Raw genomic sequence first — 27,765 nt, 5'->3', positions numbered from 1 at the left:
TAGGGACTGGTAACTACCATTGACATGGCTATTCTACTCAAGTATTTTCAGAAAATGACAACTGCATTATAATTGGATCCCTAAAAAAAGATCACTTGAACATGTTGAAGTTAAGCAGGAACAGAAAAGGAAAACAGAAGAGTTGGTATAGGCAAAAAGTGTTTTCTGGAATTTTACTGAATGAACTGACCGGCTACTTAGAAGATTCTTTAGAAAGAAATTCGTTTTTATTTTCTGATCTGAAATGGAGCCTTTTTTGACCTCCACTTTTTCAGAAGCCTACATGTCTTGAATAATTCCATAAAATGGTCCTGATTTCTTATCAAAAAAGGTTCTTAAGACCAATGATACAGGGCAGATTTAATTGCTACTAGATAAGGTAAATGTTCTACTTCTTCCTAAGGAAACGCTGTGTGTTATTTTTCCTTTTCTGTCCCATGGCATTATTTACCTTGACAAATGTGAGTTTGCAAATGCAAACGCTGCTTTTGGTATTTCTAATTGTTATTTCTCCATAATGCTCTATCCATCTCCTCCCACTGAGGATGTTGTGAATGCATGTGGTCACCTTGTTCCACACATAGTAATCTCCATACCTAGTGAGGAATAGAACATTGATTAAAAATGATGAAGGTCACAAATATGTTACTATTTCTACTAATGAGAATATTATTTGGGGAGAGCTTCCTTTCTCCTCATTTCCCTCTCATTTTTTTCTTGAAAGTTTCTAGGCAAATATTTATGATATGATTCATTCATTTGAAGAACAGTGAAGTGTTTCTAGGGCCAGGTGCTAAAGCTACAAAGTTGAAGAGGGCCTATTTTCTGTTCCTCTGGGGCCAACAGTACGGTAGGAGTACATGGACATGTAAACAGATACTTAAGGTCAAATATGGTGAGGGCTGTAACAGACAAATGAACAAAGCATCAAAGTAACACAGAGAGTGAGTCTTTCATCCTTAGCTCACAGGGAATCTGGGTGAGTTTCAAGGAATATATCCTAGAAGAGGCTGGGTTGGATCTAAGCTTGGGTGGTGGGTAAGAGGGTACTACCTGTTCGGGAAAGTATGGACAAAGCTACAGGGGCCAAAGCTTGCTGCATCTGGGGGTGTATGAGTGGTGGGCTCTGGTTGGTGGCTGTGGAGGGAGTCAGGGGAGGGAGGCCATCAATGACCTTTCAAAGAATATGGCTTGACCCTTCAAGCAAGGGGCCATTATGGAAGGATTTGTGGTGGAGAGAGGCTCAATAGGGTGCACATTTAGGACTGATTACTCTAAAAACACTGTTTCATACAGCATGTTAAGACCAAAGAAGGAAACAGTTATTTGGGGGAAAAGACAGACAAGTAGCTGAGCAAGGTGGCACAGGCCTATAATCCCAGCTACTAGGGAGGCTAAGGCAGGGGGATCACAAGTTCCAGGCCAGCCTAGGCAACTTAGCAGGATCCTGTCTCAAAATCCCTGGTACCACAAAAAATCCAAAACCAACAAACAAAAACCTGGCAAGCACAAATCCACAAATCTAATGTAATTCTGAGGAGTGAGGAGAGTGAGGTTATGGGATTTCTGCTAAGGAACTAAATGACATGGCTTTAAAACACATTTAAGTTTGTACATTTTATATTTTTTCAAATGAAATGCTATTTTCAAAATAAAGTAAAATGGTTGTAAGATTTTCAAATTGGCATGATGTAGGCACTAGAGACACTTAGGAAAACTCCTTCCTCTTTGTGAATTTCCAAACATTGAAGGTTTATCTCCTTCTCCTTACCTTCCTTTATATCCAACCTACCAGCAACTCAGTCATTCAAATTGACAAAAACAAAATGAACCAAAGAGGAAACAAAAACCATCAAGTCCTTGGCCTTAATGAAAACTTCAATTAATGTAAAAATACTTATAGGCTAAATCTTCTAAATCTTTTTATATACAAACCTAGAAGATCTCATCCTTCTTTGATAAAATAACAGAAATTTTAAACAGGCGCTAGAACTAAGATAAACTCAAAAGTGAAAATATAAAGTGTATAGAAAAATAAATGACTAAAAGGAAGACTTTTCATTTGAAATGCGAAAAAGCATGGTGACTAGGACTTGGTAGGTACCTGGTTTTGGCTGATGAATGGAGAAGGAGAAATAAACAGGAAGCTTTGGTACAGTTGCTAAAGTTCTCATTTGTTTTTGTGGGGGCCCATCTCAGAACTGTGCTGAAAGTAACAGATACTTTGGGTGTACAGGGAAATGGACCTTCTGTTTTAGAAAAGCAGGGAAGACGCCAAAAGAGAGAGGAGAGCAACCTACTTTGGAAGCATGACATTCAGTGTTCCAACTGGCAGGATTTCCATGGACTTCCCCCAGAACTTGTTTTTCCATCTGATATCTAAATGACATGAGCAGAGGACAAAATATACACACGCCATATCTAACTGTTCTGTAAAACCTAACTTTTGTATTATACTTCACAAAGCACTTTTGTAATCACAAGTCTCTATATTGTAGATTTAACATGACAAGTACCTGAAGATGGCCTGACATGAAAATATTAACCATAGTCCCCCCGAGTCTACTGTTTCTCCATTACCATGCTCCATATTTGTTTTCAATGAACAAAACTGAGAGAAGCCTGGAATAAGTGTTTCTGTGTATGTGTTTGTATATCCACTTATACATACAAACAGACCTTACAGTGATCAATATCTAGATAGTAATAAATGTTCAGTTTTAATCAAATAGTAAAATATACTTAACATATTGATCAAGCCTCATATGTATGTAAAAATAATTGCAGGATTTATATACATATTTCCCCCACCATATGGAAGAGTTATGATTTGGGAGAAGAGTAAAAAATAATAATACAATCTTTAAACACAGACAAGAAAGATTTATGGGAAAGTGGGATTAACTTAATGAATACATCCCTACACTGGCAGCTGGGATACAGCCTGAAGCCCAGAGCCTCATGCTTTGGCTTCAGGTTTTACTTGTGGAGGTTTGGATCTACCTGACATTTGTGATAACCACCTGGTGTCATCTTGATGAACTAAGGGAGCTTAGTGCTGTCTCCACAAAACTTATGAATCTTGGTTATGACTAAGAAATGATTTATTGTCTTATTTTGCAATAAAGTACAGTTATAGGGCTCTATCATTTTGTGTGTTTCCAGGTTAAGGAAATGCTTATGAGAAGAGTCATTCTGTGAGCAACGAAGCACCCTTCCAAATGTGAAAGAACTATCTTGTGTGTGTATGTGTGTGTGTGTGTGTGTGTGTGTGTGAAGGAACTATTTATACTTAATGGTCAAATCAACATATATATTCTCTTCTTTCTAAAGGGGTTTCAAATTTTTATTTTAGGCAAGTTTGTAACATTCTGAAAGAACAATGGGCGTTAATAAATAGAGACTTTAATTTAAACTCTGGAGCCCTGGCAAGTTAAAGAAGACAAATTACTGCAATGTTTATATAGACGTCTTTTGTTATCCATGGAGTATTGGTTCTAGAACACCTTCAGGTGTCAAAATGAGGATGCTCAAGTCTCTTATATAAAATGGCAAAGTATTTGCATATAACCCATGGAATCCTCCCACATGCTTTAAATCATTTCTAGATTACTTATAATATTTAAAACAATATAAATATACATGCTAGTACAGATACAATTTTTTTCCCAAATATTTTCCATCTGAGATTGATCAAATCTACAGATGTGGAACCCACAGATATGGTGGGCTGACTGTATATCTAAACAGACTTTGACCACAGATGACATACCATAGAACCATCCTTCAGGATTAAAATCTCTGCATGCCCCAAAAGTAAGAAGGCCACTGATATTACGTTATAGATGCAGACATTAAGGCACCATGTGATAAAACAATGGCTTCAAGCTGGCAGTCAGCATAGAGCTCTGTGTTCCATGGGCCTGGCTTCCTAGATGCACAGTCTCATCTCCCGGAGGACACAGTTTCATATGTAAACCAGGAAATTTAATTTCTCAAACTGAGTTCCACACCAATTACCAATATTCTCTGAGTTCCAAAGGTAGAAATTTAAACTGAGCACAGTGTATCTTCAAAAGCTAGAAAATTTTCCATGGATTCACAAATTTGACTATAAGTTATAATTAAAATACAAACCTTGCCAAAACACAAAATTCTTTGATTCACAGTGACAGGCAGAAATGGGTGGATGATGGCTAACCTGATAATTAAAAACAAAAAAGAAGGCAATGATGGCAGTGTTAAAATTTTCATAAATGATGTTTATTTACAATGTAAAAAGGTCACCTCCCAATGAAAACCACAATCCATCCATCTCTATTAGTGAATTATTCTCAGGATGGATAAGTAAATCTTTAACTTTTAGGACTTTGTGCTTAAACACAGAGAGCTTACACATACATAGAGGGGGTAATGACACAGACAAGCCAAATGAGTTTTCTGTTAACTACATTATGATGCATCCAAAACACATCCATATCAAAAGTATCAAAAGGCTACTTTCATCACCAAACTGCCCTCCTACCCATGTAGAAACCTCACTTACTTGTTCTGAGAAAAATCGGAATCCTTTGTCTTCTCTAATGCATTCATAAGTCTCCCCAAGGACTGGGTTGAATGGCTTACTTCCTGCTCTGAAGTAGGTGGAGCAATATCCTGAAACTGCAAACGCAGCAACGAGAACCTGTTAAGACATTCAAGAAAGGAAAATAATATAGGAGCCATGGCTGCCGGGTCTGTTTGTCCCTATTCCTGTGGATTTTACCAACACTGATGGGTGTTGACTTGATGCCTTTTGCAGTTTCTATTACTTGTACAGAACTGGCCTCAATGCAGGGAGAAAAAATAAGATAAAATGAGGTTGTACTTCTTCCATGGGAACGGGCAGGCCACTGAAGTCAAGTGCTTTCCATTCATATGTCCACCCAATTTCATGAGTGTCACAGAGTTCAAAGGATCTGAAACCCAATTACAGGTTACACCATGTGCTGTTTCAGTACCACAGACAGGAGGGTGGGGCTGCTGGTGCCCGTTGGAGGAGAGCAGGGCAAATTTTCCCATCTATGGAATAAAGGGCAAAGTACCAACAGCAAGTCACTTTCTTAAAAATAAATTCCTGGGCAGATGGACTGTGTTGGCATTCAGGAAAAGTTGATAAGGCAAGATCTGGCATGACTTGGCTACCTTTGCATTCTAACTTTAGGGACACCCTAGATCACAGATAGAATCACAAAATGTGCATCTAGAACTACTTGGCCCTGCTTGATTATGCAAACAGGCCAATTCCTCTCTTACCTATGCAGTGGGAATGTCATGCAAAACCTGAATGTGTCATCATAATGGTTTGTGGTCTAGCCAAGGACAGGTGCTGCCCTGTCATTTATTACCATGCGCTCGTAGGGATCATCAGTCTCTGAGGCCTTGTCCAGCAGCTCACTGTATTCAATTTCCTCACAGAGATGCTGCAGGGTGTTGAGCGGCTCGTTGAGCTCCACAGGCATCGAGACTTTTGACAGGTCTTTACCGATGTTGTTTCTCAAGATATTCCACAGGTTGATGTTACTAGTGTCAGGACAAGGAGCAGGCAGGCAGGTGCGACGGCCATTTCTGAAGGCGCCTCCTGTGAGCTCCCCATTCAGGACTGGGAGAGGAGAATCACAGTGAAAGATACTTTTCTTTTCTGATTTCATAAAACCAGGGAGGAACTTCTTCAAATAATTCTGATTGTGATACATTTACTGAGCCTTCATTATATTCTCTTGAGACTAAATGGAGTTATTTCTTCATGAGGTATTTCACAAAATATCAGAGGATTTTTTTAAAAAAACAAGATGTTAAATATACTCAAATGTTATTTTAGGAAAGACAAGTCAAATTTTAGAAAGTAGATTTAATAAGAAGGATTTAAAGTGAGTATAAGCAAGATGTAAGACCTTTTCTCTAGACTATGTATTTAACAGATTTTGTAACCATTAATCTCAACAGATAATGCAAAATAAAATTTATGGAACAATCAGCTGGTAAAAGAATAATTAATGAGGGGGAGAGGGGAGTGACTGTTCATTAGTTCACCAGTGTTGTAATTTGGCATGTAGATAGAACAACCTGGAAGCTCAAATGATGCATACTTTGCCGAGAAATATTGTCCGCAACACTGGTGTTGTCTTCAGATATATTATCGCTCACATCGCTGATGTAAGACTCGTCATCTGAAGCCTAAGGAAAGAAAGAACACAAAGAGATCAGAATTCTTGATCTGATTCTTGTCTTGAAAGCTCAGATAATTAAATTATTAAGAAAAAAAAAGAAAAGAAAAGAAAGAAAGAAAAAGTGCTTAAATGAGAAACAGAGATGGTAGTGGGAAATGTACTTGGCATATGTGCAATGAACACAGAGAGGAATTAGAGTCTTCCAGGAGCCAGGATAAAGATTGCTAAGAAGGAGCCCTTGTCTTAATTAGCTTCTTGTCTTAGTTGGGTTGGGAAGCTGAAGAGGTCAGTATATAACTAGAAATATTGGAGGACAGTATAGTAAGAAGGCCCTGGGACTCCACCTAGAGGACTCAGGAGAGGTAGCCCGAAGGAAATATTTGAACTGTTAAGAGAATGAATGGGAGATGCCCAGTCATCACAATGGGGGGCAGGGTGGGGATGGGGAGCACAAGAAGAAGGGGCAATGTGCAAAAGCAAAGACTAAGAGAGCAACATTTATTGTAGGAATACTAAGATGTTGAGAGCAGGTTGACAGAGGGTGGGGAGGACAAGTGGAGGGCATGACAATGACAGCCTTTTCAGGCCAATCAAAGGAGTCACGTAGAACTCCATGGATTATTAAAAAAAAAAATGCAAGGGTTATTAAAAAAATGCAAGGGAACTCTAGAGTCAGGTTTAGTTTCTAGGAAGATCAGTGGCAGCATTCCCTAAGGAGGCTGGATGATAGGGCTCTGCAGATCCAGGTGAGGAACACTGACAGCTAAGAATCAGACAGCTGCACTGAGGTTGGGGAGAGAGGAGGATGCAGCCACTCTCTTCAGGAGAAAGCATGGAACTAAAGTGAAACCAAACTTAGCATAAAATGATATTAAGGAACAACATATACACTAAGGGGAGTTAGAAACAGCAGATAATAAAAGAGAGGAATAAGAACTCTAACAGAAATGGGGAGAAAAAGTCAAAATTTTCACTAAAAGCAAGAAAACTGTTAATACTTATTTACTTTCTTCAAAGTAAAAAAGGCTATATATTTTTTCCAAACATGAAAACAAAACAATCATTTTTAAAATATTAGAAATTACATGATGGTAAACAGATAAGTATGAAAATCATCTATAATTTCATCATCTAAAGGAAACCACTTGACCATTTGGGTGGTATTATTATCCCCTAATTTCAAAATGCTTACATAGACACATATCTCTGTGGTTACTGAAAAAGGAGATCAATTTCCATGTTGTTTTGTAGTTTCTAAATACATTTCCATTATTGTGGGTATGGCTCTTCATCTTTACTTGGAAAAGTAGCATGTTTCATTATATATTTATAGCATAAGGGATTTAACCATCATTTAAGTGATTTCCAACTTTTTACTCTTCTAGACAATAGCTGGATGGATATCTTTGTAAATATGTTTTTGTAATTCTTCCTAATGATTCCATTAAAACTTATTCCATTTGTTTCATTCAAAAATTTTGTTTATTTTAAAATAGATCAAATGGGTCACTTTTAGGTATTAGACTTATGTTGTCAAATTGCTCTTCTCAAATACTATATTAATTTGCTCTCTCCAGTAGTATAGGGAAACACCCATCTCTCCATATCTACTTAAACACTACAAATCACCATTTTTTTGTCACTATCTACCTACCTAATACAAATCAAAAGATCTCTGGATTTCATCTTTCATGAACTTGTTTTCTTATCTTTCACACATTTTTCTGTTTTCATATGTTCCAAATTTTTTCCTAGCTTGAAATTTATTTTCTTAATTTTGTTTTTGTCAACTTTTTCTGCCATTCAAGGTTTTAAAATTGTATGCAATAAAAACAATTCATCTTTATCTCTACGGTTACTGGATTTATTGTTAATGCTTTTAAGAATAGGGTTGAAAAGAGTGTTTGGAGTGGTGGACAGCATGACTATATGTATGATGATTAATGGGAGTTTTGCTTTTGCACAGTGTAAATCTAGAAGCATGGCAGGTGGAAAATAACATTTGCTTCTGACTCATAGTTTCCTGCTGCACCTGGTTCTCACAGCTCTCAATGATTGCAATGGAAAACAGTCTCTTGAAAGCTAAGTTATTTAGCTTAGTAGAAAAAAAAAAGTGAATCAAACTCTTCAGTTTCTCTGAAAAATGTTCATCACACTCAATCATGTTTGAAGAAACAAATGCCTCCCCCAAATCAAATTCATATAACATCCATGTTTATTGTTTGAAGGTTTGTTAAGAAAACCCTCATGCTGCCAGGCGCGGTGGTACACGCCTGTAATCCCAGCAATTTGGGAGGCTGAGGCAGGAGGATCCCAAGTTCAAAGCCAGCCTCAGCAACTTGGTAAGACCCTGTCTCAAAAAAAAAAAAAAAAAATTCTGGGGATGTGGCTCAGTGGTTAAGTGCCCTTGGGTTCAATCCCCAGATCCCCAGTACCAAAAAAAAAAAAAAAAAAGAAAAAAAAGAAAAAGAAAGAAAAAACCACTTGTGCTTATTTTACAAAAAGCTATAAATATGTTCTATTCCTCTTTAACTTTGGACCTCTCCTAAACTAATATATCATAGAAGTGATCCAATATCACTGGTGTAAAAGAATTCTCCAACGAAGGTGGGCACTACATAAGATGTGTACCCATAGTGTGTGTGTGTGTGTGTGTGTGTGTAGTAACTAAGTTTGGGTTGTCTTGCTATGATCCCCTTACATTGTCCTGTATACAGCTGAAGGCTCTGCAGTATTATAATAAACAGTTTGTTTTCACCCCCATGATCAAGAAGTCTTGGAGTCAAATATTTCTTGTTATGAACTTTGGAGTTCAGAAGAGTTCAAGAAGCTTCCCCCCATCCCCAAATGTGACCAGGGATACAGCATTGTAAAAGAACTTTAAAAGCAGAGGTAAGGCAAGTAGACCATTCTGGAAGCAAGGTGACCTGTGTTTTTAAAAGGAGGTGAGGATTCATTAAGCAAAGTGCATTGGTAGATACACTTAAAGATTTTTCTCTCATGGAAAATGTGGTTGTAAGACAGCTAAAACCCAGATGCTCCTAATAATCCCATGTTAATGTGTTACAAGCACTCTTTCCTCTATTCAGTTAGCAAATATTTATTGAGCACCTGCTCTGGGTTCACCAGAACTGTTCTAGTGTTGGATGCACAAGAGAAAGTCTCTGACTTCATGAAGCTACATTATAGTGGGGGAGACAAAACCAACAAGTTAATATAGGAAAGACATATTCTGTTAGTGGTAACTATGAAGGAAAATAATGAGGGAAGAGGGATATAAAAGGTTAAAGGAGAAGAGGAAATGGCAGCTTTAAGTTTTAGAAAGGTCAGCTAGTATGGGCTTTCCTGAAGGTGACTTTTGAGTAAGGGACTAAATTGAATGGAGGCCGTTAAATGTGTGTGGGAGCTAAACTAATTTGTTTGTAGACAAGTGCTCCAAACACAGTGGACAGCAAGTGCAGGGGACCAATCTCTACTGAGAGCTGTAGCACAGAACATGTTTCCTGAGCCTGCCCTGCAGCTGCTGCTAGGGTTCACACAGGCATGGCAAAACTCACCCAGCGGGCTTGTCAAGTCTGTTAGTATGGAGACTCGAGGAGCCTTCTGGGGGGACCATCCCAAAGAAACTTAGGGACTAGGGTGGATGAGCATGACCCAGTAACCAAGCCTTAGCCAAAGAGGATGAGCAACTCTGAAAACATCATTGTGACTGTCACTTGAGTTTACTTCCTGGTCTGGCCCCTTCAAATACTTAAGACTGAGTACTATAAAGGGAGAAGGTATACATACAAACAGTTATTTTAAACCTGTAAAATAGAGACAAGTGTGCAGTTCAGGTCTTCCCACAATGAGATCTAGGGGAGAATCACTCTCCTGGCTACATCAAGGGACACAGGTGTTTTTATCAAATTGACAACACCAGAATTACCCCTTTTGCTGCTAGAGGTCTTGAGAATAGAGGTAGCATAAGGCTGCACGTGAGAGCAGGGATGAGATATATAAAAGGGTCTTTGTGTAATATCTAAGTAGTTAGATTGTTATCCTAGGGACACTGGGGGATGAGGACATGATCAGATTTGCCTTTTAGAAATATTAATCAGGTTGCCCAGTGGAAAACGGATTGGAAGGGATGAGAAAAAGGCAGGAAAACTGGATTTGAGGTGGATGGGTAATCCAGGTGTGGGGGATGAGGGGGTACTGAACTGGACTGGAATAGTGGCAGTGAGGCTGCAGAAAAATGTTTGGGTCTGAGAGCACTTAGATGACAGGAGCTACAGACCCTGATGAGTGAAACAATATGGGTGGCAGTAAGACAAAAGAAGGAGTGAAGGGGAATGCTCCAATATCCAAGGTCAACACTTGGGGGAAGTGAATGAAGGGTATGGGTGCATGTTTTTTATTTTTTGGGGTGTGGTGTGTGTGGAAAGGGGTTTGTTGATAATTTTATTTGCATTTGCTGAACTATGGGTACCCAGGTGGCAGTGTCTAACAGGTAGCTGTTACGTGGATCCTGATTGGACTCAATCTGTCTCCAGACCTGCCCTGTCCTTGAGCTTTGGACTTGCCTATTCACATGCCTGGCAGATAACCCCTATGGACAGAGGTCTGACAAACTCATGGTGCCTCAAATTGAATGATCCTCTGCATGCTGCCCTCTCCCTCCTTATCTCTCTCTCTGCCCTAGCTTCATTCTTCTGGGTAAGACGATGGCAACACCATCTTCCTTGGACTTGTGCAATAGTTTACTTCACAGCCTCTTCATTTCTGTATCCCTAGTCTAGGCAAAGAGATACCTGGACATCCAGCTGGATGATAGGTCCAAGCTCAGATAATGTGCAGTCAAATTTAACTATACCCTGATTGAAGGATGGAAGATTGGTCGGCAATGGAAACTCAGACAAGTCAGAGTTAAAAAAAAAAAAAAATCCTGCAAGGTCATCCCTGGGGGTGTGGACATAAATGTCTGTCCAAGTGGCAGAGTACCCCTATAAAAAGGAGGGAGTGTGAAGCTGTCATATCCTGGCCCTCCTAACCTTAAGTTCACTGAACTCACTTCTGTCCCCATCTGTTGCTCACCAAGCAGCCTCCTGACTACAATTAGGTTTGTCATGAAGATTTGTCTATAGAGAAAGAGGCAGTAATAGCAAGCAAGATCAGTCTGTTTATCTGTTATAGTATCAATTACCATTACACATAACTAAACTAGCCCTCTGCACCATGAATGGGAGTCTCTCTGAACCTGTTAACGTGTGCCTGGGGATCTGAGCAATAGCTGCAGGCCCTGGTATGCCAACAAAGTCAGCTTCTGATTCAAGAATTCTGTTTCACATTTCCCCACTATAAAAGTGATATGTGTCCATCATTTCTTGCTTTTTTCCACTTTATTTTTGTTTCTAAAATCACTCAAAATTTCAAGCATTCCAAAACAACTACTACTGTCAGGATGTTTCCTTCCCATCTATTTTCTATGCATATAGAAATAATATTTAGCAACTATTTTTTTGGTAAAAATGCAGTACAGACAATTTCAAATGATAAATTTCATAATTGGTTATATAGGAAAGAGTTTTGGCTGCTTCCCCTACACACAACAAAACAAAACAACAACAAAACAAAGCACATTTGAGTAATTCCAATAACTGAATCATATCCTGAAACCTGACCAGGAAAAAAGTTCCATATCTAGACCTTTTCAAGATTCATGAAAATGAACAATTCAATAAAGCTTCTGTGGTAGTCTGTGTCTAACCTCCAAGAACCACAATTACCCAGCTAGATATATGCCAGACAGTATCCTTCTATGCTCAAATTCATGTTACTGGTAAAGATACATAACATGTATGTGTTTGCATTTACACATGAATGGTGGTTTTCTAATTCTCACATATTTTTTTCTCTTTTAATAGCTAGTCTCCCATAAAGAACTCTATTGTCAACTATTTGGTAACTCTGAAATATGAATCACAGAAGAAAATCAGAATAAATGTGTGACTCTTTCCCTTTATTCATCAACTTTAAGAGTACTAAGCAAGCAGATGCCCAGAAGTGTTGTTAAGTGCTCAGTCTATGGGAACCAAAATGGCTTGCATACTTTTGGCTATGTTACAATTTGATGTAAACAAACAAATACAACCAGAAATTTCCACAGCTTCACTTTCTTTAACCCAAACTCAGAGTCCTAAGCAGCTGAGACAGACACATCCAGGATCCTCACCTCATTCTCTGATGAACTTGCAGAGAGGAGCACCTCTTGAGCATCGAAGAACTCAGACACAGACTCTGACATGGAGAGGCGGCTCTCATTGGCTACTTGCTGTGAAAGGGGGAGACTGACGTGGATTTGCTCACCAGGCTACAGAAAAGAGAAGCACACTGAATAATCATTTTTTCCCCTGGTAGAATAACTTCTTTTAAATCAGCCATATTTCTAGAGAAATCCATGCTATGTGTTACAATATTGGTGACTACAAGTAATTTTCACTTGCTACTACCTTACTTTCCTTCCAATATATTTAAAGATTTTTAGAAGGCATAGTTGAAACGGGCTGGTACCGTGACTTGATTTTAAACCTATGCTCATTGATATTAAGAAGAATTTAACAGGTTAAGGTCTACTCATAACCTGCATGGGTTGCAGAGATAAGTTCTTTCTCTTATTCTTAGGAATGTCATTACTAGAGACATGGTAAGAAAACAATATATGAGACTAATTTTTGAAACAGAATATGTAAAAAACATTTTCAAACTAGGTCACAAATTTTAACCAGGAAAATGACCAAAGCATTGAATACTGTATCAAATTTAATTTTATTCACTAAATAATAAATAACTGTTTTCAAGGTGCTTTTTAAGTTTTACTCAAAAACTATGTAAGAACACACACACACACACACACATATATATATATATATATATATATATATATATATATATATATATATATTCTAATGCACATTAGGTTGAAAAGAAGGTCTCAATTGAGTATTATTAAATGACTTTTGAATTATAAACTTCAGAAATACTTCCAGATTCTGGGTAGCTGAATGAATATAAATGCAATCGGAGATCCAAGGGCTTCTGGAGTTGAATGAACCCGGGGAGGCAACTTAAGTTCAAGATAAGTGGTCTTGGATAATATTTCCTAAGCAGCTGGATGGTGTAACCCTCGAACCTATAGATTGCTAGTGAAACATATGCTTTTGGTACAAATATGACTTGACTAAAGTTAAAATTCTCACCTTGGTACATGTATCACTGTGCATAAAGCTTTAATATTACTGTTGAACAGTGTTAAGTTCTCATGGCTATAAAATAATAATTTCATAAAGGGCCATAAACAGAATTACACACTTAAGTTTAACCCAAATTTTGATTGTTTTCCTATTCTCTTATCATTTCTTCAATTTGAGAAATGGAACAATAATAGTATCTACCTTAGGGAGTTCTTGGAAGTGTCAAGGGAGACAACACATACAAAGTGGTTAGCACAACACCTAGCACACAACAAGCACCACTTGACACCTGTTAGCTATTAACTGCCATCATCACCCTCAGTGGTAGTTATAGCAGCACCATTAGTGTTATTCTAGCAAGATCAGGTGACTTTCAAAATAAACCTAAGGAAAACTTTCATTTAGCAATTTCTCAGCTAAAAATGTTTTCTTCCAACATGTCATTGGTTATGTGATGTTAATGAGCATTTTAAATGAGAAATGTGACAGAATAAAAATTCACAAGCAGGAGTAGACATATAAATTAAATATTTGGTGGCATCAGGTGAACACAGGAATAAATAAAGTTAGACACTGATCACCAAGAATAAATGATGTCAAGCTCATGTACATCCTTTACTCCAGATAATACTGAAGTGTCAGCATCCCAAGTATTTATGGGGGGAATCTTATTAACAGAGAAGGAACTGTATAAAAATAAGTGAAAATATATAGTGAATTTACATGCTATAAAATAGATACTCTAATTTATTAAAAATGAGTCTTACCTCATCAGGGCTAGGAATAATATTTACACTGACAACCTGATCACAAATAATAGACTCTGAGTGTATTCTGTTCAACCGACTCCTTAATTCAGCGTTCTGGTTGAGTGCCTTAAAACAACAAAAACAGCCCTTGTAATTTCTAATTAACAAGCAAGCATAAGACAGAACAAGTACACAGGTAAAAACTTAGACAACAAAGTCTGTGATATTCTTAGCTCTAAGTTTTGGGATCATCATGAGCCATATCTTGTTGGTAGAAGGAAATAAATGGCTCAGAACTAAGGAATTATTTTTTTTTATAATATAAGATCATGCGTTAGTAAGTTAGTGAGCTGAAGGAGTTAGTGGATTTAATAAAACTGATTCATGGATTTTTTTTCTCTTGTAGATTCAGGCCCATTACATACAGGCCCTAGCCTAGCATCACATGGATATTGCTTTTTGCCGCCTGAGATGATTCTTTCATTTTTTAGTTCTAGTTCCTAAAGTTTGAGAGTCACTTTAAAGTCAGGTGGTTATCTTAAAAATCATTTGGAAGTGGAATGAAGAATGAATTGGCTTTAGTTTATAGAATTGTATTTGATTAAAGCAAACAGTTTCATCTTAATTTTCCAGAAGCATATAATTAATACACATGTCAGTGCAACAAAACTAACTTGAGCATAAACCCAAAGGTGCCTTCATGGAGCAGTGTAGACTTTGACAACCATAATAGAGAACAAAACACCAATAGTAAACCAACTCTAAGTTAGCTCCATCACACTACTTTCAACATACTACACACACACTAGCATCAGTTAAACACCATTTGCTATAACAGAGTTCAGTACATGCAGCAACTGCATTTATTATAAGAGCAGAATAGCCTCACATACAAATGGCCTCCCGATAAGGCCCTTGTGGACTAAGGTATAGTGTCCTCCATGGAGTGCACATCACATTGAAGGATAGGAATATTTTCCATTTATATAATAGAGATTGGCTTACTGGAATTATGTCAGGCCTCAAATGTAACCCCTGGATGAGGATAAGACCCAGTGTAAAGATGTGCAATTCCTTTCTTTCCCATTAAAATTAGCAATTAGAAGACGGAGGTGGATAACTAACTAGAACAAATAAAAAATTATTATTAAAAAAAAAGAAGATGGAGGTGGATGTTTTAGAGGATATATGTTAGGTCTTACTAAAGAAGCCATCTGCCCCAGGAAATGGGCATTCTGCTTCATTCAAGTCAATAAATACAACAAACCAATACATGTACAAATGTAAACTCCTAATTATAACTCTGAATCTATTAAACACTTAGGGTGAACACAAGTAAATCAAACTCTATACTTGGGCAGGGAATACACCCTGAGCATGTGTAAGGACGTGCCTCTCTCCTCCCCATTCTGGTTTCCACTTCTTCCCTCTCTTCAACCCTGCTTTTGCTTTTTGAGAACAAAATTGTTCACTCACGGATTTTGGCTTTTGTTTAAAGCCTTCAGAAACCAGTTTATAAAATACATCAAATAACACACTTGGTCTGATGTGCCAAGTATTGGTGGATACAGATCCAACAGCCACTGCATTTGGAGATATGAGGAAATGTGTCCCTGGTTATTTGAGAAATCACGACTGTGTTAGAAAAAAAAAAAAGAGGTGATTATGTTCTTATTAAATAAACCATGTACCCTAAAGGAAGAATCCTAATATCTTTTTGTCTTGTAAAACTGCTCAGGATCATTTTTCTTGGGGCAAAATCTTGAAAACTCAGAATTTGAAAAAAAAAATACTGTGCTAATCTTATCCTTTATGACTACTATATATAGACATGTTTATTTATTTATTTATTTTTCATTATTTCTCTGCCTACACTATGTGCAAAGTTATCTTAGCTACTGAAATATCTGAAACAAGACACACTTTGCCACCATGTCATTGGGAGGCCTCACGGTAAGATGCTTGATGGGTTTAATTGCAGAATCACTGTCTTGACCTGAGGGTTTTATATAAACCTCAACTAATGGTTCCTCTAAAGTGACTGCCCCTTCTGTTGCCGCTGGAATGGTGTTAATGAAATAACCCTGCAAAATCTCAAGGGCAAGGATAAGTAAGGCTTTTCTTCAGGGTGGGAATGTTAAACATAGGTTTGCCATTTATAAGGAAAGTTGTAGAATTGTTTGCTCTGGATATTTAAAAATATTAAATTTTCATTAAGTTTTCACCTTATCCAATGCAATCCTGCCGATAAGTATGTGTGAAGGGCACACAAGATAACTTCTAGCCATTAATATCAGTAGAGGAATAAGCTAAAAGGGGTTTTTAAAAAATCATCTGAAAATAATTTTTCTTTTTCTTAGATATCATGTGAAAAATTAAAATCCTGGCCTGGGAGTCAAAAGATGAAGTTTTCTTGATTCCAAGGCTCAGTGGTCTTTATACTTATCCCTTGTTGGGCCTCAATTTCTTTCTCTTCTCTTTTAGACAGATCTTGCTAAGTTGCTCAGGCTGGCCTCAAATCAAGGATCCATCCGCCTCAATCTCCTGAGTAGCTGGGATTACAGGTGTTAGCCACCATGTGCCTTAATTTCTTTAGTAAACAATACTGCAGTTATATTAGTTAACCTTTAAAGTCCATTTCAGATTTGATTGAAATGCTAAGTTAGAATTTTCAACAGTGTTTTCTGGTTATCCTGGAGTTGGTAGTTTCAGAAAACTACCAACTCCAGGATAGCATAAAAGTAATTCCGGGTTTGGGATGGGAGAGTTGATTTCATTGTGGTTAGCAGGAATTTTCTTGTTGTTACATAGCACAGAAAGCATGGGAATAAATAATTTCATCTCTGGCAATCCCCATGGTGGAAAGTATAATTGAGAACCAAGCATGCAACAGCCCACTTCTGCCCGTCTCACTAGACCTGGCTCCTCCTTTTGCCTTGATCACAGACTATTTTTGATTTGCTACAGCTGAATGTTGTGAGCTCTGTGGTGTAGCAGTCTTGGGTTGTATTCCAGATCATATTGAGTATTTCCCTCTCTGAAGTTCACCTATTTTTTTCTCTAATAATATGGAAATCTTGAAAAATTAAGTCATCACAATGGAAATGATGCTTTTAGTGAAAGAGCCTAGAAAATGGAAGAAATAATGTAGGGGGTGCACCCAAGGAGAGTGAACGGTGGTAAAGCAAGGAAAAAGGAGGCAGATCACCAGCCACTGGTGCCAGCCAATGAGCAAGGAAAGCTATGAAGACTTGTCAGTAGTAGCATTGCTTTATCAGTGGCATGTAGGATCACAGCCTAACAGGGAGGAAGCACCTGGAAACTAGAAACTGTGCCTAAAGCTTCTCCAAACAGGCTTTACACATATTTCACTACTTATCTAGTGAATTTGGACAGTGCTAAAAACTCTATAGAGCATGCTCATTTCCCCATGCTTCATGCCCCTCACATACTATTCAAGTCTAATATATCCAAGAAACATACCATTCTTTCTCAATCCATAAAAGAAGTTTCCATTTTGAAGTTCTGAGCCAGAATCAATTACCTAAATACATACTTTTTTAGCTATAGACCCTCTCAGATATGGGGAGAATTTACCTTAGACTGAGTGAGACAATGGCATAAATACTAAGTGGAATGTGGGTTCTGGAAAGAAAACAGGGCTGCCTGATGGCTGGAGAAGGATTTGAAACACATGGCAAGATGGAACCGCCGTAACACCAAACCATTTGTATAAAAGCAAAACTGGTTCAGAAGATGTGAGAAAACAGATAGATACAGCTAGGACTGCCAAAAGCCAAGTTCTGGGCATCTCTTAGAAATCACCTTGTTTTTTTCAATTAAAAAAATACTATTATATTTGGAAAATGCAAACAAAGTAGAAAAACATTTTAAAAAATTCATACCTTACTACTACCAAATTGTTGGCAGTTTGGTTTCTTTCTTTCTAGTTTTTTTTCTTAAGTGTTTTTTTTTTATATTGTTTACTGGGTGTGTAGTTACCAACTTGTAGCTGCCCCTTATTCTTTGCACATAAACATTTATTTTATATTGCAACCTTTTCATTAACATGAGTTTGATAGTTGCATAATAAGCAATGATTTCCTATTATTGGGCACTTATATGGTTGCTGATTTTTTTACTAAAATAAGTAATATACCATGAAAATTTATGTGCATAATTATTTTCTGTAATCACGTTACTTCTAGTCATATTAACAAGGATCTACCGGATCAAGGAGTAAAATCTTTGAAAGGCTTTCAAAATATTGCCAAATTATGGATAAAACAATAGCAACTTGAGACAGAACTAAAAATGATGTAAAGGAGTCTATGAAAAATATCTTTACACATAACAAATTTGGCCAAGCCCCAGGGAAATGTGGAATTCGGAAATAAATAAATACACTTGAAATTTTTATCCCATCACAGAATATTTATTTTGGTTATGTGAAATGTTGTGGACAGGCAGAATGACAGATTCTACAATTGGGATTTTAAATTACACTACTCTGAGCCTTAAGCCAATTTTTTTTTTTTTTGCCTACAATCTCATACAGACCATATTTCACTGATTCTAAGATGCACATTTCCCCCTACACTGAGCACCTCTGAAGCACTGTGTCAGTTCAATTGACAGTAATGGTTTCTTTCTTTCTCAGTAATGCACAAAATAATGATGCATCTAACAATTTACAGCATATTGACTTAATGAACTATAGTAATTCTAGCTAGAATAGATGGTCATATACAGTTGCTCCCATTTATATGGACCCCAATTCCTACTACATTCTGCACAAACTGTGCACGAAGTCTAGGGCAAGAAATCAAACTAGTAACAGTGGTAGAGGGTAATATACTGAAGACAGACTCAAGTAGTCTTGAATCTTCTATTATTATGGTAATCAGGAGTGCCAAGGTTGACTTTGTCTTATTATATATTATTTAATTTTGGGATTCAGAGTACTACACAAATCAGGACATGACATTAGAGCTGAAATTATAAGGACAGAAGCTATATAAAATGTTCTGCCCTGCAAGTGTAAGTCCAACATGGATGCTTTTTCTCCACTGTGAAAGTTAATTTAAGTTTTATGAGGGTAAAACAACAGAATTATGTGTGCGTGTGTGTGTTTGTGTGTGTACATATATTATAGTAAGAGAAGAAGTCATCTGGCTGTCCATCTTGGCAAACTGTTACTTGCTCAAGGCAGGCAACAATTTATGCTGAGCATGTAGTGAAGAATGCTAATTTCATGTGTTTTATATGCTATGTGCCTGCTAAAAGGATGATGGCATTTGCTGAAGTGATATATCTACTTAACAGTCTCATTGAAAAGCAGCATTTTAATAATTAGATATATATCGAATAGGTCTTATGTCAAATAAAATATATAAGCTTTAAAAATGTTAGACTTTAAATTATTTAAATACCATCTCTCTCCTTCCTTCCCTCTCTGGGGGAGAGACCCAGTCATGAAAATATTATCTGAGGGTTTAACTGATGACATTTGAATATGGACCAAAGATATCCTTAGGCTACCTAAAATCACACTACAATGTAAAATTATACTAATATAAAATACACTCAGAACTTGGAGAACAATTGTCTCGATGTATGAAAGCTATTTGGTATTTGTAAAAAAAATTTTTTTTTTCTTTTTGGTGTTGGGGATAGAACCCAGGACCTTGAAAGTGCTAGGTAAGCACTCTATCACTGGGTTACACCCCAGCCTTATTGTTCAGTCTCAAGTGCTATATTAAAAAGGAGACTGAAAATAGAGCTGGCCAACCAGGATGGTTGCCCAGTTGCTTCCGACCTTCAACATCTCTATACCTGCTGGCTCTTTGCCCTTATGATATAGTCATACTATGACAACTGCCAAATTCCAGGGCTGACTTTTAGTCTACATTTTATTTTCTGCTAAATTGGATGCTAACTTTTTCCTTCTTGAGATCATCAAAACTCCACCCTTTATCTCAATAGTCATCACTCCTAAATTCCTTGGTTGCTTCCCCTGGGTTTCCATCAAAGGAGCTCTTTCTTAGACTGTCCTTAAAATATTAACATTCTGTATAGCAGCTCCAGTATCACTGAACCCCTTTTATTCTGATTGAAAACACAACTGATCAACTTCTATAAGTTCACGGGTATACTAGAGTATCCACATCTTTTTCTCTGACTGTCTGTTGATATGTGTAACCTGCTGGATGTCCCTCAGACATCTCCATCTCTGCAAAATCACTCATTGCACAATAAACCAGTTCCTCTTCTATGAGCTCTCTGAGAAGAAAGAACTATCATACAGCCAGTTATTCAAGTAAAAAGCCTGGACTTGTCTTGGCTCTGTTTTGTGGTCCCTTGCTAATAATGTTCAGCTGTAAGCCAAGCTGATTATGTGTCTCTGAAACTGATCCCTTCCTCTATAAAGGCTGGTACTTCCTTAGTTCAGGAATATTACCTTGAGTATCACAAACCATTCTCAAATTATCTTGAATACTATGTACCCGCCAAACTAGTTTTGTTTTAATTCTACTAAATCTCTATACTATACAAGACTAATCTTTCTAATATACAGAAATATGAAATAATATTTCCAATCTCTGGCATTATCATTCACCAGTTAAATTTTCTTAAGTACTCCCCATCACTGAAAGGAAAAATTTAAACTCCTTCATGTAGCCCCAATGGGCTGATTTCCACTACTTAACCAGTAACTCTTAAAGTAGCTTCCTTATTCACTCTATTCTCCATACACCTTTCCAGTGGTCTAACCATGGATAGTAAGTAATTCACCAGAAAGCAGTGAAATGTCAGTAAACTTAAATGCCTAACCATAGAGTGGGGTGATTTCTAAACCAGAGTCCAAACTTAAAGCTTATGGGAAAGAAGGCTAGAGAGGGAAGGACTGGCCCAATTGGAGGGTCCGGATGGACACAAGAATGTGAACAAACGTGAAATGCTGTGGTAATACATAATTGCAATCACTGGATTATCTAATGAATAGGAGCATGAGTCTTTATGTCCCCAATTATTTTCATATCTTTTGATTCCTTAAAAAAAAACTAAATAAAATAAACAAAACCCTCCAAACCCCAGGAAAAAACTATTGGGGCTCTGACTTTAGATGCTAATAAATATGTCTTTGTAAGAGAGAGAAATATTTTAGCCCAAAGGATGCAGAGTTGATATAATTTTTGCTTGATTTTACTTTTATCATGTTAGTATCAGTTTCTTCCTTGTCTGCTCAGGAAGTCAGATCTGGACTGTGCTCTCAGCTCAGGGATCTACCATTCTTCTAAACAACCAGAGCTCTGGAAATCTGCACCATCATACTCCGGGAATAGTACAGTATGGTCCATTTAACTGTTTCTTTGGCAAATACTGCTGATCTCACTAACCAGAGCACGAGCCTCCTGGGAAACAGGTGCATAGTATGCCAAATCTTGCATAATACCTAGTAAAGTCAGTTGAATGAGAAATGAATAACTTTTAAAATTTCTCTTCCTAGTCATTTCTAATTTCACCTGAAGCTCAAAAGCAAGCAAGCAGCAAGCAAGAGGCAAATTTTCTTATTTATCTTAGTATAAGCTTGATTTATACCATTAAGCTTCTATCATTAAGCCCATCTTAAAGAAACACTGCAACATTTAGGGGATCAAGAATATATTTTATGTGTATTTACAAGGTGACATTTGCATGTTTATTTGTCCATGATTTGAAAGATCAATTAATATCAGCTGAGTATTCAACAGATAAATGGCATGAGATGAGTCCAGGGAGAATATTTAATGTACTTTTCCCTTCCCCGCCCGCCCCCTGTTGACTGGAGATTGAACCTTGGAGTGACCCACAACTGAGCTACATTCCCAGTCCTTTTCATTTTTTTGAGACAGGGCTTTGCTAAGTTGCCTGGGCTGGCCTCAAACTTGAGATCCTCCTGCTTCAGCCTCTGAGTCTCTGTGATGACAGAGTCTCTGTGATTATAGGCATGCACCACCACTCCCTGCTCTTTAAAGTATTCTTATGAATGAAGCCCTCTACAGCCTGGCAGAACAGGTGCACATGCTTCTGAGGCCCCTGGCTTAGCACTGGAAGCAGAGTATGCACCTCAGCCAACAGTGTTTCATGGTGAATGCTGACAAGTGGCCCAGATGGCAGCACTCCATAACATGAAACAACACTGAGTATATGCTGACAGTTCAGGTACATAAAACATGTGATACAGTTTACATCTAAGTTTCAGGGACTGAGGGAAGATATTCAAGCAGGATCTGATCCATATGGAGAACCACTTACCCAGGATTTGCTTGCTCCTTCACTCTGATCCAAGGCACCAGGAAGTGAACAATATTTTACATGAACACTGAGTTCTCACAAAAATCATACAAAACATTAAATTCTTAGAGGAAGTAAAATAAGTGCATTTATGGACTAACAGAAGAAAATATTTACTTCAGAGGAAGTGCTTGGTATAAAAAGGCATAAGCACAGCTTTAAAGGATTTGTGTCAGAAATCTCAAGTTTGATATATGCAGAGATTTGGTTAGTTTTAGCAAGAGCAACTAAATAATACATATTGACGTATAATAGTCTAGCTTCAGGGAGCATATCTTAGCTTGGAAGAAAATCCCTAAAATGAAAACCAGAAAAGAAAAAAAAATGGGTTCATAGTAATTGGCAATTTTCAACAGATTAAAAATCTAAGTGGGAGAAATATTAAGAGTGAAGAACCTAGGAAATTCTATTTTTAACCATTGGACTGGATATATTCTAGAACATACTTTATATATGCAAATCATCTATAAATGTCTGTTTCTTTTTTAAACCAGGGTCTATATTGAATAAATGACCTTAGGCATTAAGTATTCAACTAGTCAAAATAATGAATATATGTATGTAAGCAATTGGTTTATTTTCACTCTTACCCTTGACATTTTGGGAAAAAAACCATAATAAAATTCAATCCTGACATTGCAACATCTTGGGAGATTTCAGAGGAATGTGTCATTGCTAGGACTGACCACCTCCACCCCCATCTCTTGCCTGACAGGATTGGGACTGTGTCATGCACATGAAAACAAACACTCTCATTTACCTGAGACAGTGACTGTCGGAGCCGGGCCATCTGCGAGCTGTGGCCTTTATTGTGATCCTGCTCAGAAACCATCTGCTTCAGCTTCTCTTTCTCAATAGCTATGCTATTAAATGCAGACTTCAAAAGAGAATGTACTGGATGGGGACAAATGTGAGAAGCAAATATAAACACACCCAGAAAGAATATACAAAATGATAAACTTTTCATACCTAGACATTGTTTGGAAAGGCCATGCTACAATTTAATTAAAAATCAGCTTTAAAAATGGAATTTATCAGAATATCTATACTTAAAACAAGCATGGCAATTGTAATGAATTAGGGTGAAAATTTTAGGGTTTCATATCAGACAAAACAACAAAGATTTGGAACTAGCATATGCAATATCAAAATCCACTCTGAATATCAGTATTCAGAAATGAATTTATAATGCCTAGAAGTAACAGAGAACACGTTTTGTTTGTCATATTTGATAATATTTTGAGCAGTTTTGTGTAGCATAAAGTGTCATACAAATAATTTAGAGTTATTCAAAATTATTTCCCCAAAGCATACACCCCAAAAAGAGCATTTTATGAATCATGTCAATATAAAATAGGCAGCTGATCTAGACGTTCTGGTTAGTTCCCTTGGCGGTAGGAAATGATTTGGCTTTAAGAACAGCACTTGGATTGCTTTCTCACCCAGGAATGTCTAGATGTCAAAAGTACTTTGATTTAAAAGCGACAATAAAAAACACCACCTCTCCCTCCATTTCCTACATACCTGACAATTTATATTGGTAAAATCTGAAACAGTCTTTCATTTTGAACTACAAAAAGGATGAATTTCCAACTTCTATTTTCTACAATAACAGTTACTATAATATGCAGCTTTTAAAAATAGATATTTATTTGAGATATATATTATTTTTAACAGAAGTGGAAAATTTTCAGCACAAAATACAGCCACTAAATCAAAGGGGGAAACTGCAGGATCCCAAGGGATTCGCATCTATTGATTTGTATGTTACATTCCATCATCCATTTAAAGGTAATAACTTGATAGCTGAAATGCATTAACCCTGCCAGTAACTCTAAAAGCAGACTCCACACCAGTTTTAAAGCTCATAATGCTTTCTAAAGAGTTCACCCAACAGTCATGGTAAACACCCTCCTCTTTTTTTCTAGCATAGAGAATTTGTATGTCTGTTGAAAAGAAAACATGTAATTTCAACAGAGGCTTTAAAAGTCTGTTGAAACTTGGGTCTCCTGAAAGCTTCAGGATTGCAACCAAATACACAACGTTTTCCTGGGGTGCCTTCAAATTAACCCATATCCCTTTAGCAGTTCTGCTATGCTCACATGCTTCTCTCCACTCATAAATTTGCTGTCTCATTCTACCTGATGCCATCCCACCCCAGAAGTAAAAGTTACTGGCTTGAATCTATGCTATTATATGAACAAACTATTATTGCTTTAGTTGAATAACATCATTAGCATCCCGTTAATAATGCAATGAAAATGCATTTACTGGGAGTAAAAAGGCAGTGGGAGATGTTGGCCTTACACAATCTCAACTGACAAACAGAAAAAAAGATTAAGCCACTTTTAGGATTATGGCATGAAAGAAACATCTATGTTATCTGATGATCTCTCAAATACCTGATATCTGAAATTTGAATAGTAAGACTAATCTTGGAAGCCAAGGTTCTTGTTAAATACCCCAGAATATCTTTTCTGATGGTTTGATTTCTTCAAGTTCAGGATTTCTAGAGACATCCTCAGGGTACACCCCTCCCTCTTTCTTTCCCTGGGCCACCATGATTTTGAGTGTTAAGAGACACCGAGATGCTCCATTTAACTTGTATTTTCAATAATATTTTATAACTTACTATAAGCAGCCCCCAAGGGAAATAAATGGTTAGTTCACAATTAAGTGTTAGTGATTAAAAACACAATGTATATTTCTCTTTAAAGGTCACATTATATTTGTTGTTACCTTTCTGTGCAATGAGACAAAATTCTTCTTGCAGCTTTGTATAATCTGTTGAACTTTCCAGAGGGTCAGTGAGGTGGCTGGGGGGAGTCTGAAATTCAATATCTGCACAAAGGTTGGGGTTGGAGGAATGCAAGCGAACTGGTGACATGGTGGCACTGAAAGGAACCTGAAAGGGGAAGATACAAATTATTAAAGAGCAATAGTGCACTGTTCCACCTGCTCCTACATAGAGAAGATCTCCCTTAGTCTTTAAAATAATAGATTCCTCTCTAGTGACACACTCAGAGACTCAGTACTCATTTATTTTACAGGTAGTTGGGCTGGGACGTGGAGTCTTGTTTCCTAGAGTTGATTTATAACTGCCATGGACTCACTGGTTTCACTGTTACAGAGAGAGATGACAACAGAATGACAGCAAGAAGAGGCATAGCCTATTTAAGCTTCAACTCTGAACCCACACAGGTACCTGAAAAATAACTGTCAGAAAACTGAATTGACTACAAGTGTTGCTCATTCCTCTCTGAGCTGGGAGTAGGATCTTACTAATATATAAAAATTTGAGAGATATGTATAGAGAAAGATTCATTTGCTCCACAGCCCCTTAGACAACATGCAAATAAAGTTTTGTAGAAAATACAATAATGGCTTAAAGAGACTCACTATTATTTTTGAGATGGATTTATTAAAATATATATTAGTAAACAGAATGTACATCAATCACTGTAGTTTACCTTTGTATGTTATATATAATCATGTTATAGCTATATGAACATGGCTTTTGAACAGACCAATCTTAAAAAGCATTATGTAGAAAAAGTCATATTACTATAGATTTTCCTAAAAGGTTAGAATGCTTACCTGCCCAGGCTGGCTCTGGACTGGGCTTGTGACAGGTGGAGGCAAAACACCTTTCCTCCCCTCCCCTTCAAGAAGACTCTCCCTGAGCATCACAAATGCTGTTGGCCAACCATTCTTAAAAACACCAATTCCTCTTGCAGTCATATAACCAGTCATTTCTAGCTAAATCTACTGCATAGAAGTTCATTCAGTTGTCCTCAGGAACCATACTCTAGACTCCACCACAAGCTGAGTTTTATAGAATTGAAGGAATGATTCCTATTCCCTAACAGGAAATATGCCAGGGGAGGAAAGAACCATTACTTTCTCTGATGTGTATATTATGTCAGAAACATTTCTTTTTGAATTTTTTTTTTTTTTGCTTTAAACTTCTTAACAGATTTGGTGAGCTAGATAGGGCAGGGAAAGAGGGCACACCTTGTCTCTGAGAGACAGAGGACATATGGAGAAGGTCTAGAGCACCAAAAATTCTGGCCTGAGGTGAAACCCAAGGGCAGTTAAGACCAGACAGAGAACTTCTCTGATGTAATTCTGCCTTGGCAAGGAGTTATTTACCTCAAAAGATACCCAAGGTTTACCAGGGAAGGAAGGGAACATGAAGTTTTCCCTCTGAATTCACCTAAGGTAAGCATGTTAACATACATGGTCCAAAGCATTTGGTACCTGGAGTTATCAAAGTCACTCTACCTCATCCTCCATGGGAACCTTGGCTACCCTGAGCTGGGAGATATCAACTGCTTGTTCAACTTATCATGCACAAAACTTCTGTCTGTTCCGGATTGAAAGAAAGAAGTGGCAAAGAAGCCACTTGAGAAAATAGTACAACGGGGTTCAATAATTTGCTGAAATCCTGCCTAGGTTACTTTTAGAAGAATACTGAGGTCCTTTAGGGATACCTACAAAGGAATGGGATTTACATGGAAGAAAGTCTGGAGATAGACAAAGGAAATCTAACTGTGGTGATGCTGATCTAGAAAGAGTAGTCTGCTCAAATCCCTATAGAGTAACAGAGAATCCATGAAAAGGTTAGTGAAGATAAGAAGGTCAAGGGAAGAGACCATGAGTTGAAGACATGGGTGGACCAAGAAGTTTTCACACTTAAGGATACAGCTTTCTCATCCAAGGAACTAGAAGAGCACTAAGAAAAATGAATGTGGGTGTTGGGTAATGGGAGGGGCGGGCACATGTGCTGAATTTCACAGAAGAGGGTTCATATGCACTCAGAAGCCCTCCATACTCCAAGGACCCACCTGGCTTAGGAGTCCCTTCTGAATGGGTGGGGAGAAGGTCATGAAAGCTGGGGGAGAGTATGCATGAGGGCCATTACACAGTGAAAAGTAAGGACCCGCACTTGTCCCTGAGATAATGGCCTTTCAAATGTTGGAGTCAGATACTGAGAACATATACATAAGTTACAAATTTATATTTTGAACATAATGGAAATTTAAATAGGCTACTAAAACAGTGAAAGTGGTTTTGTATATTACCCACAGGGAAAGGAACGCAGAATGCTCCATTCAAACTGCAATCATATGGTTCCCTGGGAAATTGAAAACTAATTTCTATATACTTCTTACTGAAAATGTTTAATGTATTGATACTTTTTTGTTAAAGAAGTGTGTTGAATGGGTTATTTTAATT

At 37.4% G+C, this 27,765-nt stretch overlaps 1 protein-coding gene across 21 annotated transcripts in view; it reads right to left on the bottom strand.

Moving 5' to 3' along the window:
• Nucleotides 1–27,765, bottom strand: part of Osbpl6 (oxysterol binding protein like 6) — a 201,431-nt gene that overhangs the window by 6,058 nt on the left and 167,608 nt on the right. For 14 of the 21 annotated variants that reach the window (XM_058580229.1, XM_058580224.1, XM_058580225.1 and 11 more), the window contains 11 exons: nt 25,267–25,432; nt 23,288–23,421; nt 22,489–22,512; nt 14,209–14,316; nt 12,424–12,561; nt 6,129–6,216; nt 5,388–5,641; nt 4,547–4,684; nt 4,138–4,201; nt 2,301–2,379; nt 452–596 (listed from right to left, as the gene is read on the bottom strand). In XM_058580229.1, coding sequence (XP_058436212.1) covers nt 452–596; nt 2,301–2,379; nt 4,138–4,201; nt 4,547–4,684; nt 5,388–5,641; nt 6,129–6,216; nt 12,424–12,561; nt 14,209–14,316; nt 22,489–22,512; nt 23,288–23,421; nt 25,267–25,432 — 1,338 coding nt within the window. The remainder of the gene's footprint in view (nt 1–451; nt 597–2,300; nt 2,380–4,137; nt 4,202–4,546; nt 4,685–5,387; nt 5,642–6,128; nt 6,217–12,423; nt 12,562–14,208; nt 14,317–22,488; nt 22,513–23,287; nt 23,422–25,266; nt 25,433–27,765) is intronic. The other 7 variants (XM_046447287.1, XM_046447292.1, XM_046447293.1 and 4 more) reach the window with 2 other exon arrangements.

Source organism: Marmota monax, unplaced genomic scaffold, assembly GCF_021218885.2.
Source record: "Marmota monax isolate L192 unplaced genomic scaffold, Marmota_monax_Labrador192_F-V1.1 WCK01_AAM20220418_F8-fsc00007, whole genome shotgun sequence".
Lineage (NCBI taxonomy): Eukaryota > Metazoa > Chordata > Mammalia > Rodentia > Sciuridae > Marmota > Marmota monax.
Note: the sequence above shows the minus strand (reverse complement) of the source record. Positions and strands in the feature narration are given on the sequence as shown.